General features: G+C 31.9%; 1 protein-coding gene across 1 annotated transcript in view; it reads left to right on the top strand.

Annotated features, from left to right (window-relative positions):
- Positions 1-13,442: 13,442 nt before the first annotated feature.
- The window catches only part of LOC126890439 (polyadenylate-binding protein-interacting protein 1), a 69,723-nt gene continuing 58,182 nt past the window's right edge, over positions 13,443-24,983 (top strand). The window contains exon 1 of the mRNA XM_050659383.1: positions 13,443-14,092. Within this exon, the coding sequence (XP_050515340.1) occupies positions 13,595-14,092 (498 nt within the window). The 5' untranslated portion in view covers positions 13,443-13,594. The remainder of the gene's footprint in view (positions 14,093-24,983) is intronic.

A 24,983-nucleotide genomic window follows, 5' to 3' on the forward strand; every position in this document is an offset into this window, starting at 1 on the left:
CGTACATCGGTCAAACTGGCAGAACTTTTGACAAACGGATAGCAGAACACAAAAGGGCATTCAACAATAGAAAAACAGACACTTCTACATACGCACTTCACCTTCTAGATCATAATCATTCTTTCAATGAAGAGTTTAAAATTCTACATATTCAAAATAAAGGCCTTAAGCTATCTTTTTTAGAATCTATGGAAATTAATAAACTGAAAAATACAGATATAATTCTGAATGACCAACTCGAGACAAACAGCTCCCCACTCCTTAACCTCTTCAGTTGAAGATTAAAAAGGCAAACACATTGTAAACTATATTACTTGAGAAAGGCACTCCGCCGAAACAGCTGTAGTCACTTAGATATAATAAATTTTGTGGAAGTATAGAAAACAAACGTTTTCAGTTTTTTATTGTTAGATAAAATGAACTTCCATCAAGTAACGGTCGAATCCATCAATTATAAATTTTTTTATTGATTATTCGTGTATTGTTCCTGCGAATGCATATGTCTGCAAAATTTCATTCATTTGCATTGGAGAAAAGGCACTCAAATTAACGTCTAAAGATTTGACGCAAACTATTGAACTAAATATATGCGTTTATTGGGATGCCTGGGATATGAACTCGGATTATCCTATCACAAGTTTAGGGTCGCAACCACTAGATCAATTTTGGCAACAATGCGACAAAGGCGACCATTTATAACGCTTAACGTGTAATCGAGAAACATTACATTCAAGGTTATACATTTAATTTATAAAAAACTTTGAAAAACTCCTGATACAAGAATAAAAAACCGCTAAACGGCGTAAAAATGAGTGGCGTACACTACACAATATTCCAGCTACAAAAGTGCTGATATGAATATTACGTGGCGACGCAAAATTGTATTTTCATTTTAATTGAAAATAAAATTCTAGTTTTATTTTGAAAGATTTTTCCATAACATCTGTTAAATTTGAGGTAAAACGCGCCACAAAAGGGTGCCTTTGGTAAAGTTTGGCTCTTTTGTGGCGCGGTTTACTTCAAATTTAGAATTTAGCAAATATTATGAAAAAATCGACGAAATGACGAAATTTGCCGACAACCGCGAACTCTTGACATTTTAGATTTTTTTGGTAAATCAAAAACAATCTAAAATAACTAAAAATTACAAATAAACTAAAATTAAATGTACATAAATAAACTTTATTATCTTTTTTGTTTTGCAAAAAAAAACAAAACTTCAGTTAAAGAAAAGATAGCAAGGTAAAAATTTTGTCACATACTTATATTTTTTTATATAAGACTTACAAACAAATATTTTTGATCCAAATAAATAACCGTATACTAAGTATTTTTTGGCCAACAGAATATATTGACTTTTAATTTCATCACAGAGAACGGCAGTTCTCGCCAGTGGCGCACAAATCCCCCTACATGCGATACTAGGTACACGAGAAATTTTCTATCCGCGCAACCTAACTGAACTGAAAAATAAGCGAAATCCCATATTAAAGTTTAGGGAAAGACCCCTCAATCCATGTATTAACGATCCACTTTGGTCCAAGGGTGTGGGTTTTACGGTCCTCCACATTTTTGGTCTGTTTTTCGTTCTTGTCCGCAAAACTACCAAAAATTTTGAAAATTTAGTTCGATCTCTGCGGCTTCTGATAATATTGATCATTTTTTTTCCAACGAATGTCTAATTTTGAAAATCAGTTATACCATTCAAAAGTTACCGAGCTCAGAAACTTTACTCGATTTCTATTTAAAAAGGGGAAATGTTTGTGGATATGTATGTATGTGGCTGGAAAAGTTTTTGTATGTATGTGTGTGGAAAAATTACACCGATCTGATTTTTTTTCTATGTTTCAAGAGGGGGTCAGGGCCAATTCAGAACTGGTGTATGGTGTAGTTTGTGACTTTTGACCACTCCTAAGACAACTATAGTACAAAAGGGCATATTTCTTTTGGGTAAATGTATCTCAGGTTCAAAGAGAGATATGAAAACTGTAAATAGGTATAACAAATTGGTAGCCTTGAGTTTAGCTTTCAAATGGTGTTTAAGCGGTCAGGATCGGACACACACACGGCTCACTATAGTCGAAAAACTGAAAAAAAAAGAACTTTTAAATTTTTGGTTTTTCGACAATTACTCATAATTTCCAACTACGAATTACGCCAATAACTAAGCGTTTATAGGAGGACTCCAGAAGTATCTAACGATGTATACTTCATATTATATGGGAAAATTCGAATTTTTAAGTTAAAAGGCCTCATAAATATGATACAATCCATTTCCCATTGGGAGAACAGCTTTTTAAGCTCACTAAATCCTATAATACCTTCAGATATCATATTTGCCCTTAGGTGAATCAGACACTACACACACACCCAAACTTATATGGAATCAACTGATATTTTTTACTATTCCGTGCGAATTTAAAAAAACGAACACATGAAGTTAAACAATATTTATTTTAAAGCAATTTAATAACAAATACATAACAATTAAATAAAACAATAAAGTATTTAACAAACAAATTGAAAGTAGTTGTTTTAAAGTCAATAGCATACAAAATTTCAATGTAAAACAAATAATGTTTAACTGGTTTTTATTTATTTTTTTTGTATTTTGTGGTAGTCAGTGTTATCACCTCTAGTCCTTATGCAAGCTTCAGTTTGCGTGGGCACGCTCCTAATCAAATTATCAGCATTTTGTTGTGGTAGGTTGCTCCATCCTTTAAAAGCAGCTTGTACTAGCCGTGCGGTGTTTTGTGGATTATCCCGTCGAGCTCTAATTTTTCTTTTAAGCATATCCCATAAATACTCTATAGGATTAAGCTCGGGTGAGCAAGCAGGCCACTCCAAACAAGGGATACCTTCTGCTTCAATGATGTCTGTAGTCACTCTAATGGTATGTAGAGGTCCATTATCATGCAATAAAATTAAATTTTCTCCTGTTGCACCTCTCCAGAGCCTGACTACAGGTTATCAATATACCTGTGAGCAGTTAAAGTTGATTGGATGAAAATTAAAGGAGTTTTTTTACGGATCACAATTCCTCTCCAGAACATTACACTTCCCCTTGTATATTTGTGAACAGATCTGACAGTTTTCGTTCTTGCTTGTCTTCCTCGACCTCTAAGTACACGATTTCGTGGGTCATCTGATTTTCCATCTGATTACATTAAATCCTGACTGTTTTTGAAAATAGCACATTTTGTCAATTCCCAATGTTCCAGTTTTGGTGGTGAAGACACCAATTTAGGCGATCAATCTTGTGCTGCCTGGATAACTCGGGAACCCATAACTGTCTCCTGCTGTATACTTCTTGGTGCGAGCTCTTCTTCTTATCGTTTCAACTGAAACAGTTACACCTGTAGCTTCCAAAATCTGCCTTTGGAGCTGCAGGTGAGAAATGGTTGGATATCTTACAGATGATTGGACAATTAAATGATTGTGGAGAGCCGGTATTACCTTTGGCGACTTTCCCTTGCTTTATTTTTGAGCTTTCCTAGTTCCTTTTACCTAGCATGTTTTGGACAGAACGCCCTGTATTACGCCTAGCTCTTCAGCTATGTCCATCTGGGAACATTACTTTCTCCACAAGACCAATAATCTTTCCTCGTTGTAAGTTCTATAACCCCACATGAGGCATATTTTCGTTTTTGGACGCAAAAGTTAGTTTACTTATTTTCGTTCAACTTGCAACTCAAGCAAATAATCTATACCGTACCGGGCTGTACTATCCGATTGTCTTATATATTTGTTTATTTTCAATAAAAACCTTTAATCTTCGCAACAGTAACAAGTTTTTTCAAAAGAAATAAATATTACTTTGAAATACATGGTGATTCCATATAAGTTTGGGTGTGTGTACTTGTAAATACCTGTCAAACTCATGTTTAATGATCAAAACCGGTTAAACCGTTTAGAAGTTATCGATCTCCAAAATATAATCCATTTAACCCTTATCACCAAAATGGTCTATACGGTTATAGTGGTTACGACGCTAAACTTTTTTTGTAAGCATTTATTAACAATTAGAATTACATATTCTATGAGTTAATTTGATAACAAGTACAATAACTAATATCAACTATAGTATTGTACACTAAAATGGAGATATGAGGTACATCACCCAGCGGTTTCACCTCAGTTTCAGCGAAGATCTATGGGCCATAATCTTCGCAATTTTCTGTTGTTTAGTGGCTGCAGTAGTGGTAATATTAATTGGTTGGGGTGGCCTCCCAATTTCTCGTGGTGTCTGTTGGCTCTTTCTTGAATTACTGTGCTGACTAACGGGATGTTTAGGTCTGGTCTATGGTGGGTTTGGTTGGAAATGTACCACGGGGCATTTGCGACGGTGAGTAGAATTTTTAATTGAGTTCTTTGGATAATTTTTGTGTTTGATTTGCTGGCACAACTCCATAGTTCTATACCGTACGTCCATATAGGTTTGATGACTGTTTTATAAATCAGCAGTTTGTTCTCAATTGAGAGTCGAGATTTTCTACCTATAAGCTAATTAATTTCTTTGACGCTAAACTTGATCGGGTAATACGAGTTCATTTAACAGCTATCCCAATAGTTTTTTATCTATTCCGAATAGAAAAAGATCTATTGTACATTCGATGTACACAAAGAATAATATTAAAAAAATAAATATTGGGATGGCTGGGATATGAATTCGGATTGCCCTATCAAAAGTTTAGTGTCGTAATCACTAGCCCATTTGGGCGATAATGTGCCAAATGCATTTATAACACTTAACGTGTACCTAATCGAAAAACATTCCATTCAAGTGTATACATTTAATTTATAAAAAAAACTTTGAAAAACTCCTGATACAAGAATTAAAAACCGCTAAATGTCGTAAAAATGAGTGGCGGACACAATATTCCAGCTACAAAAGAGCTGATACCTATGAATATTATGAGGCGCAAAAATGTATTTTTATTTTAATGGAAAATAAAATTATAGTTTTATTTTGAAATGTTTTTCCATAGTATTTGCTATATTTGAAGTATAACGCGCCACAATAAAAGTACCTTTGATAAAGTTTGCAGTTTAAGGCTCTTTTGTGGCGCGTTTTACTTCAGATATAGCAATTACTATGGAAAAATCTTTGAAAATAAAACTGTTATTTTATTTTTCATCAAAATAAAAATACAGTGTTTCGCCACGTAATATTCATATCAGCTCTTTTGTAGCTGGAATATTGTGTGCACCACTAATTTTTACGGCGTTTAGCGGTTTTTATTCTTGTTTATTATACTTAAATAGAAACTATTCATTTTCTTTGCCTTTTTGGTTATTAATTGGTAGAATATATTAAAACGTAAATAGTGCATAAATATTGGTGCATAAAACGTAAATAATTTGAATAGACTGTTTATTACTCCGCAGGTACACAAATGAATAAATAATTATAACTTATGTACCTATTAGGTACTATTGTTTGAAATCAATTATTATTGCAATATAACTTTCTCTTCAAAAATAAATAGATGTAATTAGTCTCATCAGAGTATTATTTAATTATTGTTTATTCTCGGAATATAATTTTGCCTTAATAAAAATACAAACTTTTCTGTCCATTATAAATTAAGCATTTTCTGACTTTACAGCCTTTTACTCGATTTTAGGCCTGGATCTCGCGTACCAAAAAAAGTTGATTAATAGCAAACTGAAAATTTGTTAGTAGCTTAGCGGTGTCTAGTCGGACAAACTTTGATGTACAGCGTACAGGAACACTGGAACAGGGGAAGTTTTAATTGTGGAACAGCTTAAAAATTTGGAACGTCAGATTACGAAAAAGTCCTTGGCATTTTGTCGGACAGAACATCCAATCGATTTGTTACCCTTTCATTAAACTCTCATGCAAAAATCAGACTACTATTGCTATTACTAACCAACAAATGATTCCTGTTATTTGACATGTTAAGTGACCAGTTATAAGTGATAAACACCAGTCTAATTTTTCCCTGAGAGTTTAATAAATGGTAACAAATCAATTGGAAGTTCTGCCCGACAAAATATTAGGTACCGTACATATGGCCTACTTTGCCCAGCAAATTTCAGTTTTATTTAAATATTTCTTTTCTAAGCACATATAAATAAATACAAAAATGATTTTAAGAACTCCCGAAATATTAACCGAGAACGTTCTTATCATTTTTTATAAAAATCTGTAACACAGCCGAGAAAAAAAAATAAATACAAGGTGGGCAAAGTTGCCCCGCAAAAGTTCAACATTGCCCACCTATTTTAAATTCACTGTAGGGCAAAATTAAAACGTAATAGGACTACTTTGCCCATGGCATACGTTTTAATTTGTCTACTATCCCCACGATATATGTTTTTAATTTTATTTTTTAATAAAAACTAGAACAAAAAAGCTCTATTTTTCAGAGTTTTCTTCAATTTCGGAGAAACTTTTATTAAACAATTAGAAAAAAATTATTACACTTTTATTATAAAAATAGACAAAAAATTTACACTTTTATTAAAAAAAAAACACGAAAAATTATAACTGAAAACAACTTAAATTTTCTTTAAAAGAAAATATCCTCTTCTACTTTTGGAAGGTTCCTTTAATATTTTTATAATATCTTCAAAATTGACGTCCGATATGTCTAATATGTTTGGATACAAAAACCATTTATATTTTGTCTTAAAAATTTTACGGTATAGTATGTATTGTCGTCGTTTATTTCTACTATAATCCCGATGAAATGTTTAACGTTTTTTTTTGTAAGAAATTGGACCACCACAAAAGTACCAATTTTTAAATTATTTCCATCTACTTCGATATTTTCATCAGACTCGATATTTTCAACCATTTCATCCTGCTCTTCTTTATGTAATTAATCTGCCTCCCCACCAATATCATCGTCACTGCTAGCCATCTCCATTTCTTCTGCTAAATTTTCGTTGTCACTCGTCTCAATCCATCTCTCTTTCTTCTTCTAAATCCTCGTTCCCACTTCCCTCCTGATTCTGACCAATTTCTTTAAATTGAACTGATTGACCGGGTTCAATAATAAGCAACTTTTTCTTTCGTTTTTTAATCGTATCCCCTTTCTTTTTTTGTTGTAAAAAATTTAATAATGCATTATCAATTTCAGAACTTACTCTTTTGGTAACTCTCTCATTTGGCATCTTTTTTGGCACTTCATGTGGGTCAAAAGGACAAATTCCAGTTGCACGAAATGAACTTTGAAAATTTTTTTGAAAATTTGGTTCAATCGCGTCTATTAGTTTTGTTAGCAATTGAGGAAAGATGGTTTTTTCAACTGAATTTAAGTTAGGTTGACTAGTTTTTAAATCAGTAAGGATCGTTTTCCAGGCTCTTTTTAAAGGCCGGAAAAATCCAACATCAAGTGGTTGTGTAAGCCCTGTAGAATTAGGTGGCAAAAATACAAACCTTATATTTGCCCTTTGACAAGCCCTTATTATCTCAATATTCAAATGTGAGGACAAGTTGTCCCCAATCAAAACCTTTGTGCTGTTATCTCGTTTTGACCAAGGTAAAACAACTTTAAAAAACCAGTCTTGGAAAGTTGATGCATCAAACCATCCAGATTTTGTTCTATTACACAATGTACGAGGGGGACCACCCGTTATCCATCTATCATATAATCTTTCAGCTTTATAAACGACATACAGTGGTAGGCGTTCTCCTGTTGCGGTAGCTGCGAACATTAGAGACACTGCGCTTTTTGTGGCATTCGTGTATCTTTCGGGGTATTTTGTTTCTCGTCGAAATACACATTTTTGGGTACCAGGGTCATCTGACAGATTTTTCTCGTCATAATTTAGGATATTTTGAGGTTCGATGTTTTCAAGTGTTATTTTTAAATTATTAAAATATGCCTCTATGATTTCTTCAGTGTTGGCTGCCCTGGATCGTTTAACGTTTTGGCAGTGCCTTTGAGTTAAAATGTGCTTATGTCGTGACAAAAAGCCTTGACCCAGTCACAACTAGGAAGATTGTTGTAAGATAAATAAACAACTCGAGTTCCTCTGGCATCTAAATATTGTTTGACAAGCATTCTAATCTATAGGCTTGTTAAAGGAGCACCATATTCTGCACTTGCTATAACAACATCCACTAAATGACGTTCTTCTATTTTAGTGAGTGTAAGGGGATGGCCAATGGAGGAAACATGCGTTCGTTTAATTTTATTGAGAATGGTTCGGCGTGGCACCTTAAAACGTTCTTCTGCCTGACGGGAAATTAAACCTCCTCTCACTGCTTCCACAGCTCGTTCAAGCATGGCTTCAGAATAGTTTACATACTGCCTTGCTCCCAATTTTTTTCTGCTTTTTCTTGGCATTTTGATTGGTCCTTGAACGAAAAAAAAAACAATTAGGTAAATACTGACATGCTGTTTTAAGTAAAAATTAATACTTTGTGACGTTAAACTCAAAAGCATACTTCCGTTTCCTTTTAAATGCCTCTAAAACATTTTATATAAAAAAATAAAAAAAAAATTAAAGACAAATGTCAGGACAACATTGCCCACTTGAATTTTATTTTATAAAGAAGAAACATGTAATCCCTGATAAACGTTTCATCGCAAATTCAGTTAAAACAATACTAAATAAGACGTATAAACAAATATTTAGTTAATATTCCTACTGCTGCAAATTCAGTTAAAATCGCAAATTCAGTTAAAACAATACTAAATAAGACGTATAAACAAATATTTAGTTAATATTCCCAGCAGTGCTTAGCTTTTACCCTAAAAAAAACTAAAAACACGTGTTCAAATTTCTTACCTTACTTTACACTTCAGTCACACAGGTTAGATCTTAGACAAGGAAAAAAGAGAGGACGGGTAACACTCATTTAACACACACGTTCCAAAAGTGAAGCCGGGGCCCGGATGCGAATTTACAAAACCTATACCATTTCAGTCATGCCAGCGACTGAATTCGAATAGGGTTTGTATGCAGAATATTAGTTACATATCCTATACCATTTCAGTCATGGCAGCGACTGAATTCGAATAGGGTTTGTATGCAGAATATTAGTTACATATCCTATACTATTTCGGTCTAGAAATTAACTGTAGTGGTGTAGGATTTGCAAACGAAATTTTTGATTATTATTGAGCAAATATCTATACTGTTTCAGTCATGTACGTAAAACTAATCAAATATTTACTAAGTGGATTTATTTATCATAAAATTTAGATATGTTTTGAAAATTAAAATGAATAGTATAAATTTGGATAATATTAAAAATTAAAAACAAATGAATAATTACTAATGTATGAATATATACAGTATGTCCCTGTAAGTTGGAACCATATGGAAAAAATTTTTATTAACGATTTTACGCAAAAAAGATATTCTTCATAAAAAGTTCTGCATGGTCTAAAACCGAAGATGCAATCATCTGATATTAAGTTTTATTAATAGTATATGAGAGATGTCAAAAAATATGAATTTCTGTCAAGAGTAAAGTATCTTTATACAGAGAGGGACTAAGTTATGGAATAAATTCATTTTATCTAAAATGGACGACTTGGGAAAAAAATCCCGAAACAGGTCGATTTTATTTTTAAATTACAATTTTTTGGCATATATTTCATACTAGTGACGTCATTCATCTAAGCGTGATAACGTAATAGATGATTTTGTTAAATGGGAATAGGGATCGTGTGGCAACTAATTTGAAAGTGTGTTCAATTCTCTGTTCAGTAATATAAACAATAATATCATTATGTATACCAATATAAGGTGACCAAAAAAATATTTTTTAATTAAATTAATTGACGCAAAAAAGAAGAATGTATGTAATTTATTTAACTCAAAATACATTTTACTGCTATCAATAAATAGAGAAAAAAATGTTTATTTCACAAATAAACATTCCGCCTTGCTTAAATTAAATCACAAACAGCCTCCCACGTAACTGTTGGCAGTTTGAACATTTAATTTAAGCAAAAAACCAATGTTTATTTGCCAAATAAACAGTTTTTTCTATTTTCTGACAGCGATAGAAAGTATTTTGATTGAAGTAAATTGCATACATTCTTCTTTTTTCGTCAATCAATATAATTCAAAAATTGTTTTTTTGGCCACCCTGTATAAATAATGATATATGTGTTTATATTACTGAATAGAGAATTAAACACCCTTTCAAATGAGGTGCCACACGACCCATATTCCTATTAAAAAAAAATCATCGATTACGTTATCACGCTCAGATGGACGACGTCACTAGTACCTATGAAATATATGCCAAAAAAATTATAATTTAAAAATAAAAATCGACCTGTTTTCCATATGGTTCCAACTTACAGGGACATACTGTATACATATATTCGTACATTAGTAATTACTGATTTGTTTTTAATTTTTAATATTATCGAAATATATATTATTAATTTTAATTTTCAAAACATATCTAAATTTTATGATATAACAATAAATGCACTAAGTAAATATTTGATTAGTTTTACTTGCATGACTGAAACAGTATAGGATATGTAACTAATATTCTGCATGCAAACCCTATTCGAATTCAGTCGCTGCTATGACTGAAATGGTATAGGTTTTGTAAATTCGCGGCCCGGATTACGTACACTCGATACGCATCGTATCCGCCATGTTTTACTGTAGCGCCTTATGGGAAAACATGGAGGATACGATGCGTATCGAGTGTACGTAAACCGGGCCCAGTTTTTGGTTTGTTTGTCACCAAAAATATGGCGGTCACGTCAAAAATAACAATGGGTTGCCAGTGGTGGGTGTTCATTGAAGGTTAAAATTTCATAAAAAATAAAGTAAATCATCATCTAAAATTCGTAATAAAAACATATGTATGTATTGAAACATATGTACGTAATATGAGCAACTTAATAAAACATTTACCGTACACAAATTCTTCATTTTAAATACATTTCATGTTTTTATTTTAAATACTCAATGCATAACAATACCCCAAAGATACGTCGATGATCAAAATCTCTGGGCCCGGATTACGTACACTCGATACGCATCGTATCCGCCATGTTTTACCATAGCGCCTTATGGGAAAACATGGCGGATACGATTCGTATCGAGTGTTCGTAATCCCTATGCTGGTGTCGGTTTGGCTTCACTTTTGGTCATAGGATTACTCTACTCGTCCTCTCTCTTTCCTTGTCTAAGGGTTAGATCACACTGTCATGATTTCTGCATGTTTCTTAGTGCGCGCGTAAACGTCTGTGGTACTTTGCTATGTTGCCAAGTATTTTTTTTTTTACAAATATAAGCCGCAGTCTCTCTTATGCGATTGTCGCATGCGTTTGACGCAAGCAGCAGTCGCAAGCGATGTTCTGTGCACTCCTCAAATGTAAACTTTATACGGCCGGTCTGTCTTGTGCGTCCGACGCGAGGAATCGCATGCGCCTGCTGCATCGACTGGTAATGATAGCAGTGCTTTGCAGTGACTGCATGCGTCCATTTCATAAAACAACAAAAAATTTGACATAGAATTTAAAAGTTTGTTGTTTATTGTTTATCAAATTATGATAACGAGGTTCGAGGTTAAAAAGCTTTATTAATTAATATTTTAATAATACGTAATTTCCAGATATAAATAAGCAATTCTGTTGTTTTCATAATTGCACAGGAAATAAACATTTTGTACTAACCTTAATGTGACACCAAGTTTTTCTTCTGGTGTTATATATAGTGTTATCATTCTCTTTACCATTCTTGTAGGAGATTTCGTTATGTCTTCCTTAATAGCACATAACAAGAAATGGAGCTGGTTCTTCGTCACGCGAAAGAAACTATGAAACTTGGTCTCATTATCAACCATATATTTACTTATTAAATTGGTTTGGTATCCTTCTTCAACCCTATTCACATACATTTCATCAGTTTTACTCTTTTTTGGTTTACCTTCATCTGAGAGCATCATTTTTAAAATGTTCTCCTCCAATTCTTGCTCTTTTAATATGTGAAGATAAACCTGTCTCTGTAGATGCACCAATTATATTATTATTATCACTAAATTAATTACTACTTACTACTATTACTACTACCTACTAATTATAAATTACTAAATATTACTACATATTATTATAAATGACTAATGAATATTATTAATTACTAAGTTATTACCATTATTATAAATTACTAAATATTCCTATTATTATTAATTAATAAGTATTACTATAATTACAAATTACTAAATATCAATATTATTATAAATTACTATGAAGCAATATCAATATTATTATAAATTACTCTGAAGCAATGTTACTGTTATTGGTGCTATTAGATAATATATCTAGAGTGCTATGTATTAAGAGTATAAGTCAAAAATGAAAATATTTTATTAGGACTTTTCAAAGTCTTTTTTACCACTGATGAAATAACTATTACAACTGAATATGAAAATGGTGACGAAATATGATTAATAAATTATTAATTAACGATTTTACTTTCTACTTTGGTAATACCTTATTAATTATATAATTCAAAATATAGAAGCATCCCGAAAAATCTTTTTTATGACTTATACTCTTAGTACATAGCACGTTAGATATAACATATTATTTTTAAAATTCCCGCTTTTCATCAGCTGTTATATCTGATGCGTCGGATGCGTCTAAACGCACAAGAGAGACCACCCCAACCACTGCGTTAATTGCTTGCGACTGCTGCTTGCGTCAAACGCATGCGACAATCGCATAAGAGAGACTGCGCCTTTACAGTGGACAAAGTTGAACCCACTGAGCAAAGTAGGCCATGTTTACGGTATATGGAAAGTTTTCGTAGTCTGAAGTTCCAAATTTTTAACCTGTTCCACAATTAAAATTTTCCAAAAAACAGTAAAATCCTGTATAAAAGGTATATTTAAAATCCCTCAAAAGGGCCACATCAAAATCACATAACTAGTTTTCGACTGGTTTACCAGTCATCATCAGTGCTTACGTGCAATGTATATACATGCTAACCACCAAGATATTATTTAACAAAAATATGTGGGTCGAAGCCCAGTAGTCCGTCAAGGAAACATTGGTTTAAAATGCTACATTAAGCTAGGATGTTTAAAATATTTAGCTAATCTGCCCCAGGTAACATCTGAGCTGTGGATTTGACTTGTTCACATGTTGACTTCTTCACATGCATGACGGCAATAAGTGACCTCGTGACAGGAAAACTTTTTCCTTGTGGATTTTTTTTAAATTTCCCCTGTTCCAGTGTTCCCATACATCAAAGTTTGTTTGACTAGACACCTTTAAGCTATTAACAAATTTTCAGCTTGCTATTACTCAACTTTTTTTTAACGCGGGATCCAGGCCTATTTTAGCAGTCGAGTTTCACGATGGTTTCACGACTTTTGTTTCACTTCATCTGGCAACACTGGTTATTGACGTGTGCTGTTTCGTGTCAGCTAGTTACGTCGTAGGACCACCGTCGTTGTTCGGTGGTAGGACGTAGGACTTACTGACAGCTGTCACTGTCACTCGTGTGTCAAAAGTGTGTACATTTGGAAGTGTGTGTATTTTGTTTATTTCTTTTTGTCAGATAAATTCAATAAAAGTTACTTTCGTCTGATGTGCGGACAGTTACTAGAAACGTTATTAATTAATATTTAACCATGAACAACCGAACTGTTCTGTGGGACCCCAATGCGGACAAACGCAATACGACGTTAAGGCAACCCAAAGGATTAACTATTACACAGCAGTCTGCACCCTCAAGTTCTCCAAATACAACTCCTAGAGATGAAACACCTCGTCTAAGTAGTAAATCACTCGTGGATAGGGAAACGTTGGTGGCTAATTCAACGTTGAACGCAAGTGCTACTGAATGGTATCCTAAAAATATTTATACTCCTTCTCCAGTTGAAGTTATTACCTCTAGTGTTCAAAAACGGTTACAAATACATAGAGAGTGTCCACAAGTAAATAATATTAATAATGAGGGTACAGAAGAATACTCACCGGACCTAAATCGGATTAAACAAATAATTACCACACTAACAAAAGATCCTGGACAATTTCATGATTTGATAGACCTGTTTATGGAAACGTTGGTACCATATCTTGAAGATATTATGATAACATCCTTAGTAGCTGAAATTATTGTTGAACAGGTAAGTACAGCATGTATAATGTAATTGAATCGCTCATTTGAGAAACCCGACATGCCCAAAAGAATCAATTTCGTTTTTTGCATTTTTCAACTACCTTAGATATAGAGTCATATGTAATAGAAGAATTTATTCAAAAATTAGGTAACCCTAATATACAGTTACAATTGAGATATTTTATAATATGTATATTATACAATTTAAATTATTTGACAATAGAAAAGTGTTATTAAGATACAATATACAAGTCACAATAATAAAAATAAAACAAAAAACAAAAAAAAACACTTTAAAATATTCCATAACAATACAAGCATTAAAAATACTACATTACTCAAAATATTACATTAAACTACACGTAGTTAAAAAACACATTTAGAAGCCACATGAGACATTAAATACGATTTGCAACATAATTCTTTAAATCTTTCCTATACATGTTAATTGAGGTCTTCAACTTGAGTTCCGTTGGCAACTTATTCAAATTATCAAAACCTTTATAGAGAAGTGAGTTCATAGCACCTGTAGTGTTGGTTCTGCTGATGTAAATATTATTAGAATTTCTTGTAAAATAAGGGTGAATATCTGAATTGTAACTAACAAGATCGAGAAAATATTTAGGTGCCAAACTATGTACAATTCTAAAAATCAATATCATGGTCAAATAAAAAAGACGTTGCGATACAGAAAACCACTGCAAAGTATTCAACATCAATGTGACAGGTGTTAATCTACTTGTACGTAAAATGATCCTCATTCCACGATTCTGTAATTTTTGTAACTTGGCTAGTTGGTTAAGATTTAAAAGATATAAGATGGATGCACAAAAATCAAAATGAGGTTGGATTATCGATTTATATACAGTGATCCTTGACTGAAGTGACAAATTCTTAGAAATTCTTGTAAAGAAATACAATTTTTTTGCGAGTTTTTTACACGTATACTCAATATGCTTGTATAATATTGTATATAATTGAAAACCAAGATATTTTGTTTGTGTCACTAGTTCAATTGGTTCCCCATCAATGTTTAACATTATATTGTTAGTATTAAGACTCCTGTACTTAAATTTAGATGTAACTATCATGGCTTTTGTCTTACTTACGTTTAATTTAAGTTTATTAAGTTTTAAGTATTTAGACACTGAACATAAAACGTGATTCATTTTGTCAACTGCCCCTTCAATAGAACTATCGCTACAAGCCAAGAGGGTATCATCAGCGAAAAGGTTAATAAATTCACAGTCCACAAACAAATTTATATCATTTAAATATAATATAAAAAGCAATGGTCCAAGTACACTACCCTGCTGTACACCAACGTTATTACTGACAGTTTCGGATAATACATCAGAGATTTTTACTCTTTGCTTTCTGTCAGTTAAGAAGTTCCTTAGCCAATTCAGAACAGCTCCATTAATGCCATAGGTTTTTAGCTTATCCAATAAAATGTATCTATCAATCGTTTCAAACGCTCGTTTAAGATCTAGAAAAACTGCAACTGTATAATTATTTCTATCTATTTCTTGTTTAAATTTACATATTGAGAGTTGAACAGCCGCTTCACATGAATGATTCTTACGAAAACCGGATTGATGATTAATTAAAATATGGTTCAAATCTATGTGATCAAGAATTTGCTCGTATACAACCTTTTCCAATACTTTCTCCAAAGCCGGTAACATGTTGAAGGTCTAAATTCGCTCGACTTAATAGTATTTGTCACTTTAGGGATAGGAACAACTGTACTTATTTTTAAGTCCGATGGAACAATGCCACCATCTAGGGAAGTATTAATTAAATTTAAAATAACATGACCTATGGTTTCAAATACTTCTTTAATCATTTTACTACAAAGAACGTCTTGTGGATTGTACTTATTATCAAGAGAGTTAATGATGTGTCTTAGGTCAGAAAGTGATATTAATTTAAATTTTGTAAAGGGCATATATAAATTACTATTAACGTTACTCCAAGAATCTTGTAATTCCATACTGTTAACTATATCTTCTATGCTATTAACATAATACACATTAAAATTGTTTGCAATGTCCACCTTATCATGACATACGCTTTTCTGACCATTAAACTCAAATTCTATATTATTTGGAAAATCCCGACCGTTCCTGTTAACTAAGTAATTTTTTTAAAGTCTTCCACATTAATTTAGAGTTATTTTTATTTCTGTCAAAGTAGTATTGGTCCTTTTTGATTTTCAACACATTCACAACCTCATTTCTAAGTTTTTTAAAAGTTAACCAATTATTATCCCTCTCTTGACCCAAAGAATTCTTAAACACCTTGTAGCTGCTATCCCTAGCTCTTATTTTATTGGCTACTTCATTATCAAACCATGGCAAGTGACCCCTATAACTACACGTTTGGATGGGAGCTACATTATTTAATGTTCTACCACAAGTATCATGTAACTCTTGCTATAAAATATTTACATCAACATTATCCAAAGACCAACGGTATGAAATCAAATCAGTTTTAATTTTATTCATATTAGTACTACTTAAGTTCCTAAAAGATCTTCAATAAATCAGTAAAGTTATTAATACAGTTTGAAAAATTCACTGAAATTACTGAATGATCAGTAATTGCAGGTGAAGAATGGACATCAGACACGCAATTATTTTGATTAACTAACACATAATCAAGAAGAGTTTTACTTACATTAGTAATTCTGGTGGGCTCAGCAGTTAGCTGGCTAATCCCATACATTGTTAGTATATTACCTAAGTAATTAACTTAAGATTACTTAAGTAATCCAAATTATAATCCCCTACCAAAATACATAAAGAATTAGATGCAAAAAGTTCACAAATATCCACAAATTTATCCAGAAATATTGCATCAGAGGAAGATGGAGAGTGGTACAGACAACCAACAACCACTAGAGATGAACCAATTGCTATTTTTATAAATTTGCACCAATAGTTTCCCTCCAGAGTAAAAGTTTTAAAAACAGAGTAGTGAAAACAGTTTTTTACATAGATATTAACACCACCAGTATGACAACTCGTCGAATCACATCTTACTGCATTGTACCCCTCAATGTTAATTTCGACATCTTCAATGTCATTAGTTATTCTAGCTTCACTTACCAAGATTAATTTAGGATCATATGGAACCAAACATCCTTCAATTTGATCTTTATTGCATAGAAGACTTTGGGCATTTAAATATAATATATCAGTATTAAGACGTATACTAGGGTCATATTTTAGTTTTTTCTTCTAATAAGTCCATTATTATTAACAATAGTGGGTTTGTTATTAATGTATTTAATAGTTTTGGTAGGTATTATCCCCTGCTGCAGTGATGTTTTCAAGATCTTTCTTTATTTTCTGAAAGTATTCTCTTTGAAGCTTAGTTTCATCTGCCGAAATTTTTACTCCAGGAACTTTAATCTCCTTTTTATTTTTTAATAGTTGTTTAACATCTTCATTAGATTTTAAAATAACTTTAACTGGCCGAGCTTTGTTGACCGTGAATTTACCAATAAGAAATACTTTTAGATTGTCTTTTTCTATTGAAAAATTTTCCAAAACCTTTTTAACCACTGCATTATCCTCTTTATTACGTTCGCTCTGAATGTTTTTGTTCGATTCATTGATGTTGTATATAATTATATTTGTTTGCTCTATTTTGTCTGTCCCACAACTCCGAAATAACATTCTCCATACTACAATTATCAACAGTGTTTACCGGACTGGCAGTACTAGTGTTACGTTGATCTAATAATTTATTAAGATTTTCTTTCATCTCAGCAACCTCCTTAATAAGCATTGGAACTTTGTAAAAAACATTCTCACAGGCATCACAATAAAATTTCAATTTTCGTTTGGTTTTTAACTGTAAGCACTTGATCTCTGATGCCGTTAGATCACCACACTCCATACATAATACATTTTTACAGCTATCACAGGAAAATATCTGATTCATATCAAAAGCACCTTTACAATTGTAACACTTTTCCATTTTAATGACCGGACACCACTGGAGAAACTAGTTTAGCAAATCCAACAAAAGTAATTAGTTATCTTATCATCAATTAATAATCACTTGTTTTTCTTGAACAGGTTTAGAATCATACATCATGCTTTAGTTACGTTATATGGCCTTATATGTCGTTAAAATACTAAACAATTTTTATACACAGATTCAGAATTTCAAACTCTATTTATTGATACTAAAATCACTTTTGTAACCCATTGTAAACTGATATTTTTCATTCAAATACAATGACAGGATGTGCTTGCTGCTAACAGCGAAAGTAAAACGTTTAATATGTTTCAAGAGAAATCCGACCCTGTTTAATATTCTGAATGAACCTATAGCATACTTCAGACATGTGATTCAGTTTGCTGAGAATAGGGCCACTGCAAACTAAATGAGAGTTTTGTTGACAACGTTGTTGCTCTCAACGGCTGCAGCTGTGAAAGGTAATATTAGGCAGGTACTTGTAGAGGATTATTGCTGTTAACTGCTGTAAACGACTAAAGGAGGTGTATTTATGATAATTCACAGAAAGGCAATCCCGCTTGCAGTTTACAACCATACTGATTCTAACGTTTGAAACAGAGAATAGAGACTTAAGGATTTTTTTGAATCAAGAGAAACCCTACAACTCCACAGTGTTTTTTGTACTTTACCACAACTTTTCTTTTCTGGACATGTTGGGTTTCTCAAATGACCAATCCAATTATTTTAGTAACAATTTTGAATCATGTGAATATAATTTACCACTTTAACCAACATTCTTGTTGTAGCCATTTCTAATTATGAAAAATTCTAACACATTAGGGTTACAAAGTACTCACATATTTTTCTAAAAAAATTACCATCTTTCTCTTTATAAGCAGTACCGCTTGTTCATTAGCGGATTGATATCTTTATGAAGGTTGTCACTTCATATTTTTCATGGTGGTTCCATACTTCTACTACTTAATTGGTGATTTATCTCTTGCTATTTTAAACACATGGGTCTCCTCCATTTTGCTTGTGGTTATTCCATTCTTTTTTTACATTTAGTATCCATTCGTTTATACACTATATGTTATATTTTCTTCTGTCTTCACTATTCTTTGAGTCCCTTAGCACAGGGGTCACCAATTAGCGGACTGCGGTCCGCATCCGGACTGTGAGCTAGTTTTGTGCAGACCATGTGTCCACACAAAATATATTGTGTACAAATTGTGTACTATGTTTGGCTCAACTGATGTGTGCGAAGCTGCTTTATCAAGAATGAACTTTATTAAAAATCGGTAGAGATCTCACTTAACAAATGAATATCTCAACTCCCTAATGACACTCAGTTGCACTAAACTCACTCCAAACTTCAGATTGGTTGTACATAAAAAAATGTCATTTTTCTCTCTGATAATTTAATTTTGTAAAGAGTTTTCCCCCTTATTGTTATACTTACTAATCATTAATTTTGAAATTAAGTAAGCTGTAATATAAAATTGTCATTTGCATTTTTTTATATTCATTTCCTCTCTACTATATTTTAAGTAGGAGTACTTTTCAGATGTGCATTTAATTAAAATAATTTTCAGATTTAATAGTTTGCAACAAACACCTTGCATTGAAACTAATGTAGAAAAGATAACATGTTAATTAGCATTTTGTACTATGACTATTTACTTTAAATTCCTCAGTTTCCTTTCTACAAAATTGAAGATGTCTAAAAACTTCATTAGCATTCAAAATATAAATTCCTAATTTTTTAAATATTCTCAGTAATAATTTAGAATAGGTACTGCTGTTTTCAAAATATACTGATAATAACATCAAAACAATACGCAATGAATTTATATTTTATTTGTTGTACCAGGAAAACTTACAGAGAAGTATACAGTAACCAACAAAACAATCAGATATATTAGTTTTCCTTTCCATATTAGTCCATGTGTGAGGAGAACACTTTCGTATGAAAAATGTTTCTGACTCGATTTCTTTGCAGATTCCTGTTAAAAAATGTCCCCTTTAAACAAATCAGAAGGGTGCCGGGTGAAACAATTTTTTAATCAAATTCAGAAATAACTTTTTTGCCCCGAAAAATGTTTAGGTTTCTTGGGTAATTATAAATAATAAAGGTCTCTTGTCATATTCCTGAAAAGTTGATAGTTTTCGAGTTATAAGCGATTTAAAATCTGAAAAATGCGAAAATATGCATTTGTGATGCTTGAAAACTCTGAAGTTTTAATAAAATGACATGACCCAAAAATGCTAAAAACATATTGTCGCGGGCAAAAAAGGTGATGTTTTGAATTTGTTAAAAAAATATTAAACAATTTCTGCCCAAAAATTTCGCCCGGCACCCTTCTGATTTGTTTATAGGGGATATTTTTTAACAAGAATCAACAAAGAAACCGAATCAGAACAGGCAGCGTAAATCCGGACCCTGGAAGTGTCATAGGTTTTTGCGAAACAGACTCTCAGGGAAATTAATTGGTGACCCCTGCCTTAGCATATTTCCTGTAATTGTTCTCAATATCTCTGTAGTCTATATTAGTTCTTTATAGAGCTTTTCATCGATTGTCATTTGTTTCGAGCTTCTGTCATATGTTGTATAATCTGTGTATAATATTAATATACACGGATTATAGGACATTTGACAGAAGCTCGAAACAAATGACTGTGAATGAAAAGCCCTATTTGTAGACTTAACTTTTGCTAAATTTGAGGATATTGGACTTGATATTGAATTACATTTTATTATCAAGTACAGTAGAACTAATCCGAACGTTCGGCAAGTCCGAACCAACAGAAAGTGAAAAAAATTAAAAAATTCAAGACAAAAATTTAAAAACATGTTATTATACAGAGTAAAACCAGAAAATTGAACAATATAGGATTAATAGAAATTTGGCATTTAAAATTTGTTAAAAATGAAGACCTACTTTAATGTGTAGTGCTTATAAAGGTTTTTTTATTTATAATTGGCTTTGGCATAAACCAATTAGCCACACTTACTTATAAAGGTTAAACATAAACTTACTTCGATTCTCTCGTAGTCAACTTGAGTCCAAAAATATTGTCCACAGTCTTACGAGAACGTTTTGTGACTAAAAATTAACGGCAATGAAAGCTTTGAATTACTAGTTAGGCTAACTTTCGGATAATCCGAACTTTTCGGAATCCGAACAGGCTGCCCCCCAATTAGTTCGGATTTTCGGGATTGTACTGTACATAAATAGCTGTTTTGATAATTTGTTGACTTCAGTGCTTAGTCACAGAAGCCAGAGAAATATAAAACAACAAATAATAACAAATTTAAAGAGGTTTTGTTATCTGTTACACAACATCATGCAAATTCATTGGTCAGGAATGTCTAAGCCCGCAAGTGTAGAATTGTATCACTAGATGCCAGTGGAGTGGAATCATTCTGAAGTTAAACTCCTGGAGTCATTGGATGGGAATGTGTTTTCTTCTTGATATCCAGTAATATAGATGTATTTAACTGTTGTACTTAAGTTTGGTGAAATGTGTTCAAAGAGTGGTTTTGAGTATAGGGAATAGTTCGCCGGTGATAATTGTTAGTAGATATTTCACACAGTAAAATGAAAGTAGACACACCCTAAACTACTCTTCTCCAAAAAATTAACACACCACCTTAAAAATGGGTCATTTTTAATGTCTCGAGTTTCCTAAACCTGTAGTCCAATTTAAGTGATTTTTTAACATATTCTTTAACAATATCGCTGTGATAATATTGTTGCTAGACAGGTAAATTGTCATTGTATACCGGGTGTACCAATCAAACTGTGATTTTTCTTAAAGTTCGCGTGACCCTGTGGAATATTCTAGCATTTATAAAATACTGAAATTAAAACCCAACTATAGCCTCATGTTTTCTTATAGTCCAGGAACCGAAGCCTTTCACCTCGCAATTTTTACAGAATGGATCGATTTGCTTGAAAACTTGAGAATAAGTACTGGATAGTTCAAGGATCAACATCTATATGATGCCGAAAGGCGCTTTTACCATGGGGTCGGTTGCCACCCCATCTTAGGGGTGGAAATTTTTTATTATATTTTGACTGCAAAAGTTGATAAAAACATTCATTCTAAGCAAAAGATGTTCTATACATTTTTTTGATAAAATTAATACTTTTCAATTTATTCGCTATCGAAAGTGTTAGTTTTATAATAGAAAACATCAATGTTTTTCGATATATACTCATTTACCATTCACTCAATTTTTGCCGTAGAAAAAATTTTTTCAAACCAAGTTCTTGGGAATTAAATATCCTACAATTTCATATAACAACATTTTTTCGTATATCTGATGCTAATCTTTCTATTTTGAAGAAAATGGCATTTTTTACCAAACTACAAAAAGTCGTTATTCGCTTTTAACTCTAGTTTTTTAAAAACTAATCATTCTAAGCCAGTCAAACTTTTAAAATCTATTAATAATACATAAATAAAGAAGAATTAATAAAGCCAATGACTAAAAGCAAAGCTAACTTACATTATTATGCTTCCAATTGGATTTCTTTTTTTTTCTTTGAAAAAATATATTGATTTTTTAACCGTAACCTTTTTAATTTTTATCTTTGAAAGTTTGTTAAAAAATAATTTTGTAGGTTTTTATAAGATCTATAAGACTATTAATACCAAATTCTTTTAAAATCCTCAGTCGCAAAAAGTGATGACTTTGAAAGGGTTGGTAAAGGTGATTTTTGCATGTTATTACAAGTTTTAATTGTCAATAGCTCACTCAATTTTTACCGTAGAGAAAATTTTTGCAAACCAATTTCTTGGGAATTAAATAAGCTACAATTTTATATTGAAATATTTTTTTGTATCTCTGAGGAAAATCTTTCTATTCTGAAGAAAAGGGAATTTTTTACCAAACTTCAAAAATTCGATATTTGCTTTTGACTCCATTTTTTTAAAAACTAATCATTCTAAACCAGTTAAACTTCTAGAACCTATTAATAATACATAAGAAAAGAAGGCGAAATAAGGTCAATTACTAATTTTAATCAGGGTGGTGATTAGGGGTTTGCTTTCGATCACTTTTTCGCTGAAAAATATAGGGTCTGACATTCTTTTCATTATAAGCCACCTAATTTTTGAGCTAAAGACTTTTTTTTATTTCTGAAGATAGATATTTTTAAATACTTCAAATTAGTTTAAACAAGTGATCCTCGAAAAATGCATAGTTTTTCCCGTCTTTTGACTTAGAAACTACAATATTTAGCATTTGCGGAAGAAGACCTAACATATAATAAAGTATAGCTCGATTACTATTGGTCTTAATGAAAGTTTAAAAAAACGGTTTTGTTGATTTTTTCAAAAGGTACATTTTTGTTTAGTAAAGTTGTTTTGATAAAACAAAAAGAATGTGTGTGTACTTTGTACGCACGTAAGAAGTTATACTTCTATTATATGATTATATGATTATAAACGAAATTAATATACTTTTTATTTATATTTTATTTAAATATTAAATTAATTTGTACTTACTACTTCTCAAACATTTTTATTAAAACAGGGCCAAAAATTAAAATAATAAGAAAATAAAAGTTTCTACTGGGATTCGAACCAACTTAACACGCGGCTGGTATTTGCGTTGTATTGGGATTCACTCGCATTAAAACTTCGCCACAGAGACAGCTTGTCATTATGTGCGAAGATCGTCTAACTAAACAGATTAACCTTTTGACATTTTTAACTTATGTAAATCAAATTATTTTGATTTTGAATTGAAATGATTTAGAATTGAAAAAATACAACAAAACATAGAGTAAGAAAACAATATATTAGGTGAATATTGATAGAAATTTTGATGGTAATCAAATTATGTAAATAAAAGTATTACATAACACTTATGTATTTTGGTAGGTTCAAGGTAGGTATCGGAGCCCGTATAACGACTAATAAATTTCGCAATCACTTGCGTCGTGCAAAGTGGCTATGTTCAAATATCATAACAAAATTTGATCAACTATTTATAAAACACTTACCAGTGAAAGATTCTTTAGCTTTGAATAAGCGAGATCTGCGGCACTCATACTAGTCACAGTTTGATGAGCTTTCACATTGGCATGCAACAATCATCTCTTCTATGTAAATAAGTCCAAAAATATAATATGAAAACTATTTAAAAAGGCAGTATAACCATTAACTAACTTTTTGTTTGTTGTTTCTCTTCCTACAAATTTTAAAACGCAACAAGCATACATTATAACCAAACCACAGTCCCACAGCTGCCATATTGGATAATTTTTGACATGTCATTTGAACATCCAATCAGAACAAAGTTATAATGCGCATGCGCCCGGTCGCTAGGTTTTACCATATAAAATTTCACCGTCATTACGCCCGTAAAGAAGTATAACTTCAAAAATTTTTTGAGTTATTTGCAGAAAACTGATCAAAAACATTAATTTTTTTAATATAAAACTAACACTTTCGATAGCGAATAAATAGAAAACTATTAATTTTATCAAAAAAATGTATAGAACAGTTTTTGCTTAGAATGAATGTTCTTACCAACTTTTGCGGTCAAAATATAATAAAAAATTTTCACCCCCGACATGGGGTGGCAACCACCCCCATAGTAAAAGCGCCTTTTGGCATCATATAGATTTTGATCCTTGGACTATCCACTAGTTATTCTCAAATTTTCAAGCAAATCGATCTATTCTGTAAAAATTGCGAGGTTTTGTCCTATTTTAAGCTTCATTACTTGGACTATTAACATTCTGTTTTTTTATTCATTCGCTTATGTTGGATAATAAAAAAGTTAGGTACTTTAACACCTAGCCTTGTTTTTCATTAAGTGGGGTGTTTTTAAATAAGTATGGCAAACTTTAAGGGGTAATTCGGAATGAAAAAATAATGACAGTTTACTTCATAAACGTATGTCC

Source organism: Diabrotica virgifera, chromosome 8 (assembly GCF_917563875.1).
Source record: "Diabrotica virgifera virgifera chromosome 8, PGI_DIABVI_V3a".
NCBI lineage: Eukaryota > Metazoa > Arthropoda > Insecta > Coleoptera > Chrysomelidae > Diabrotica > Diabrotica virgifera.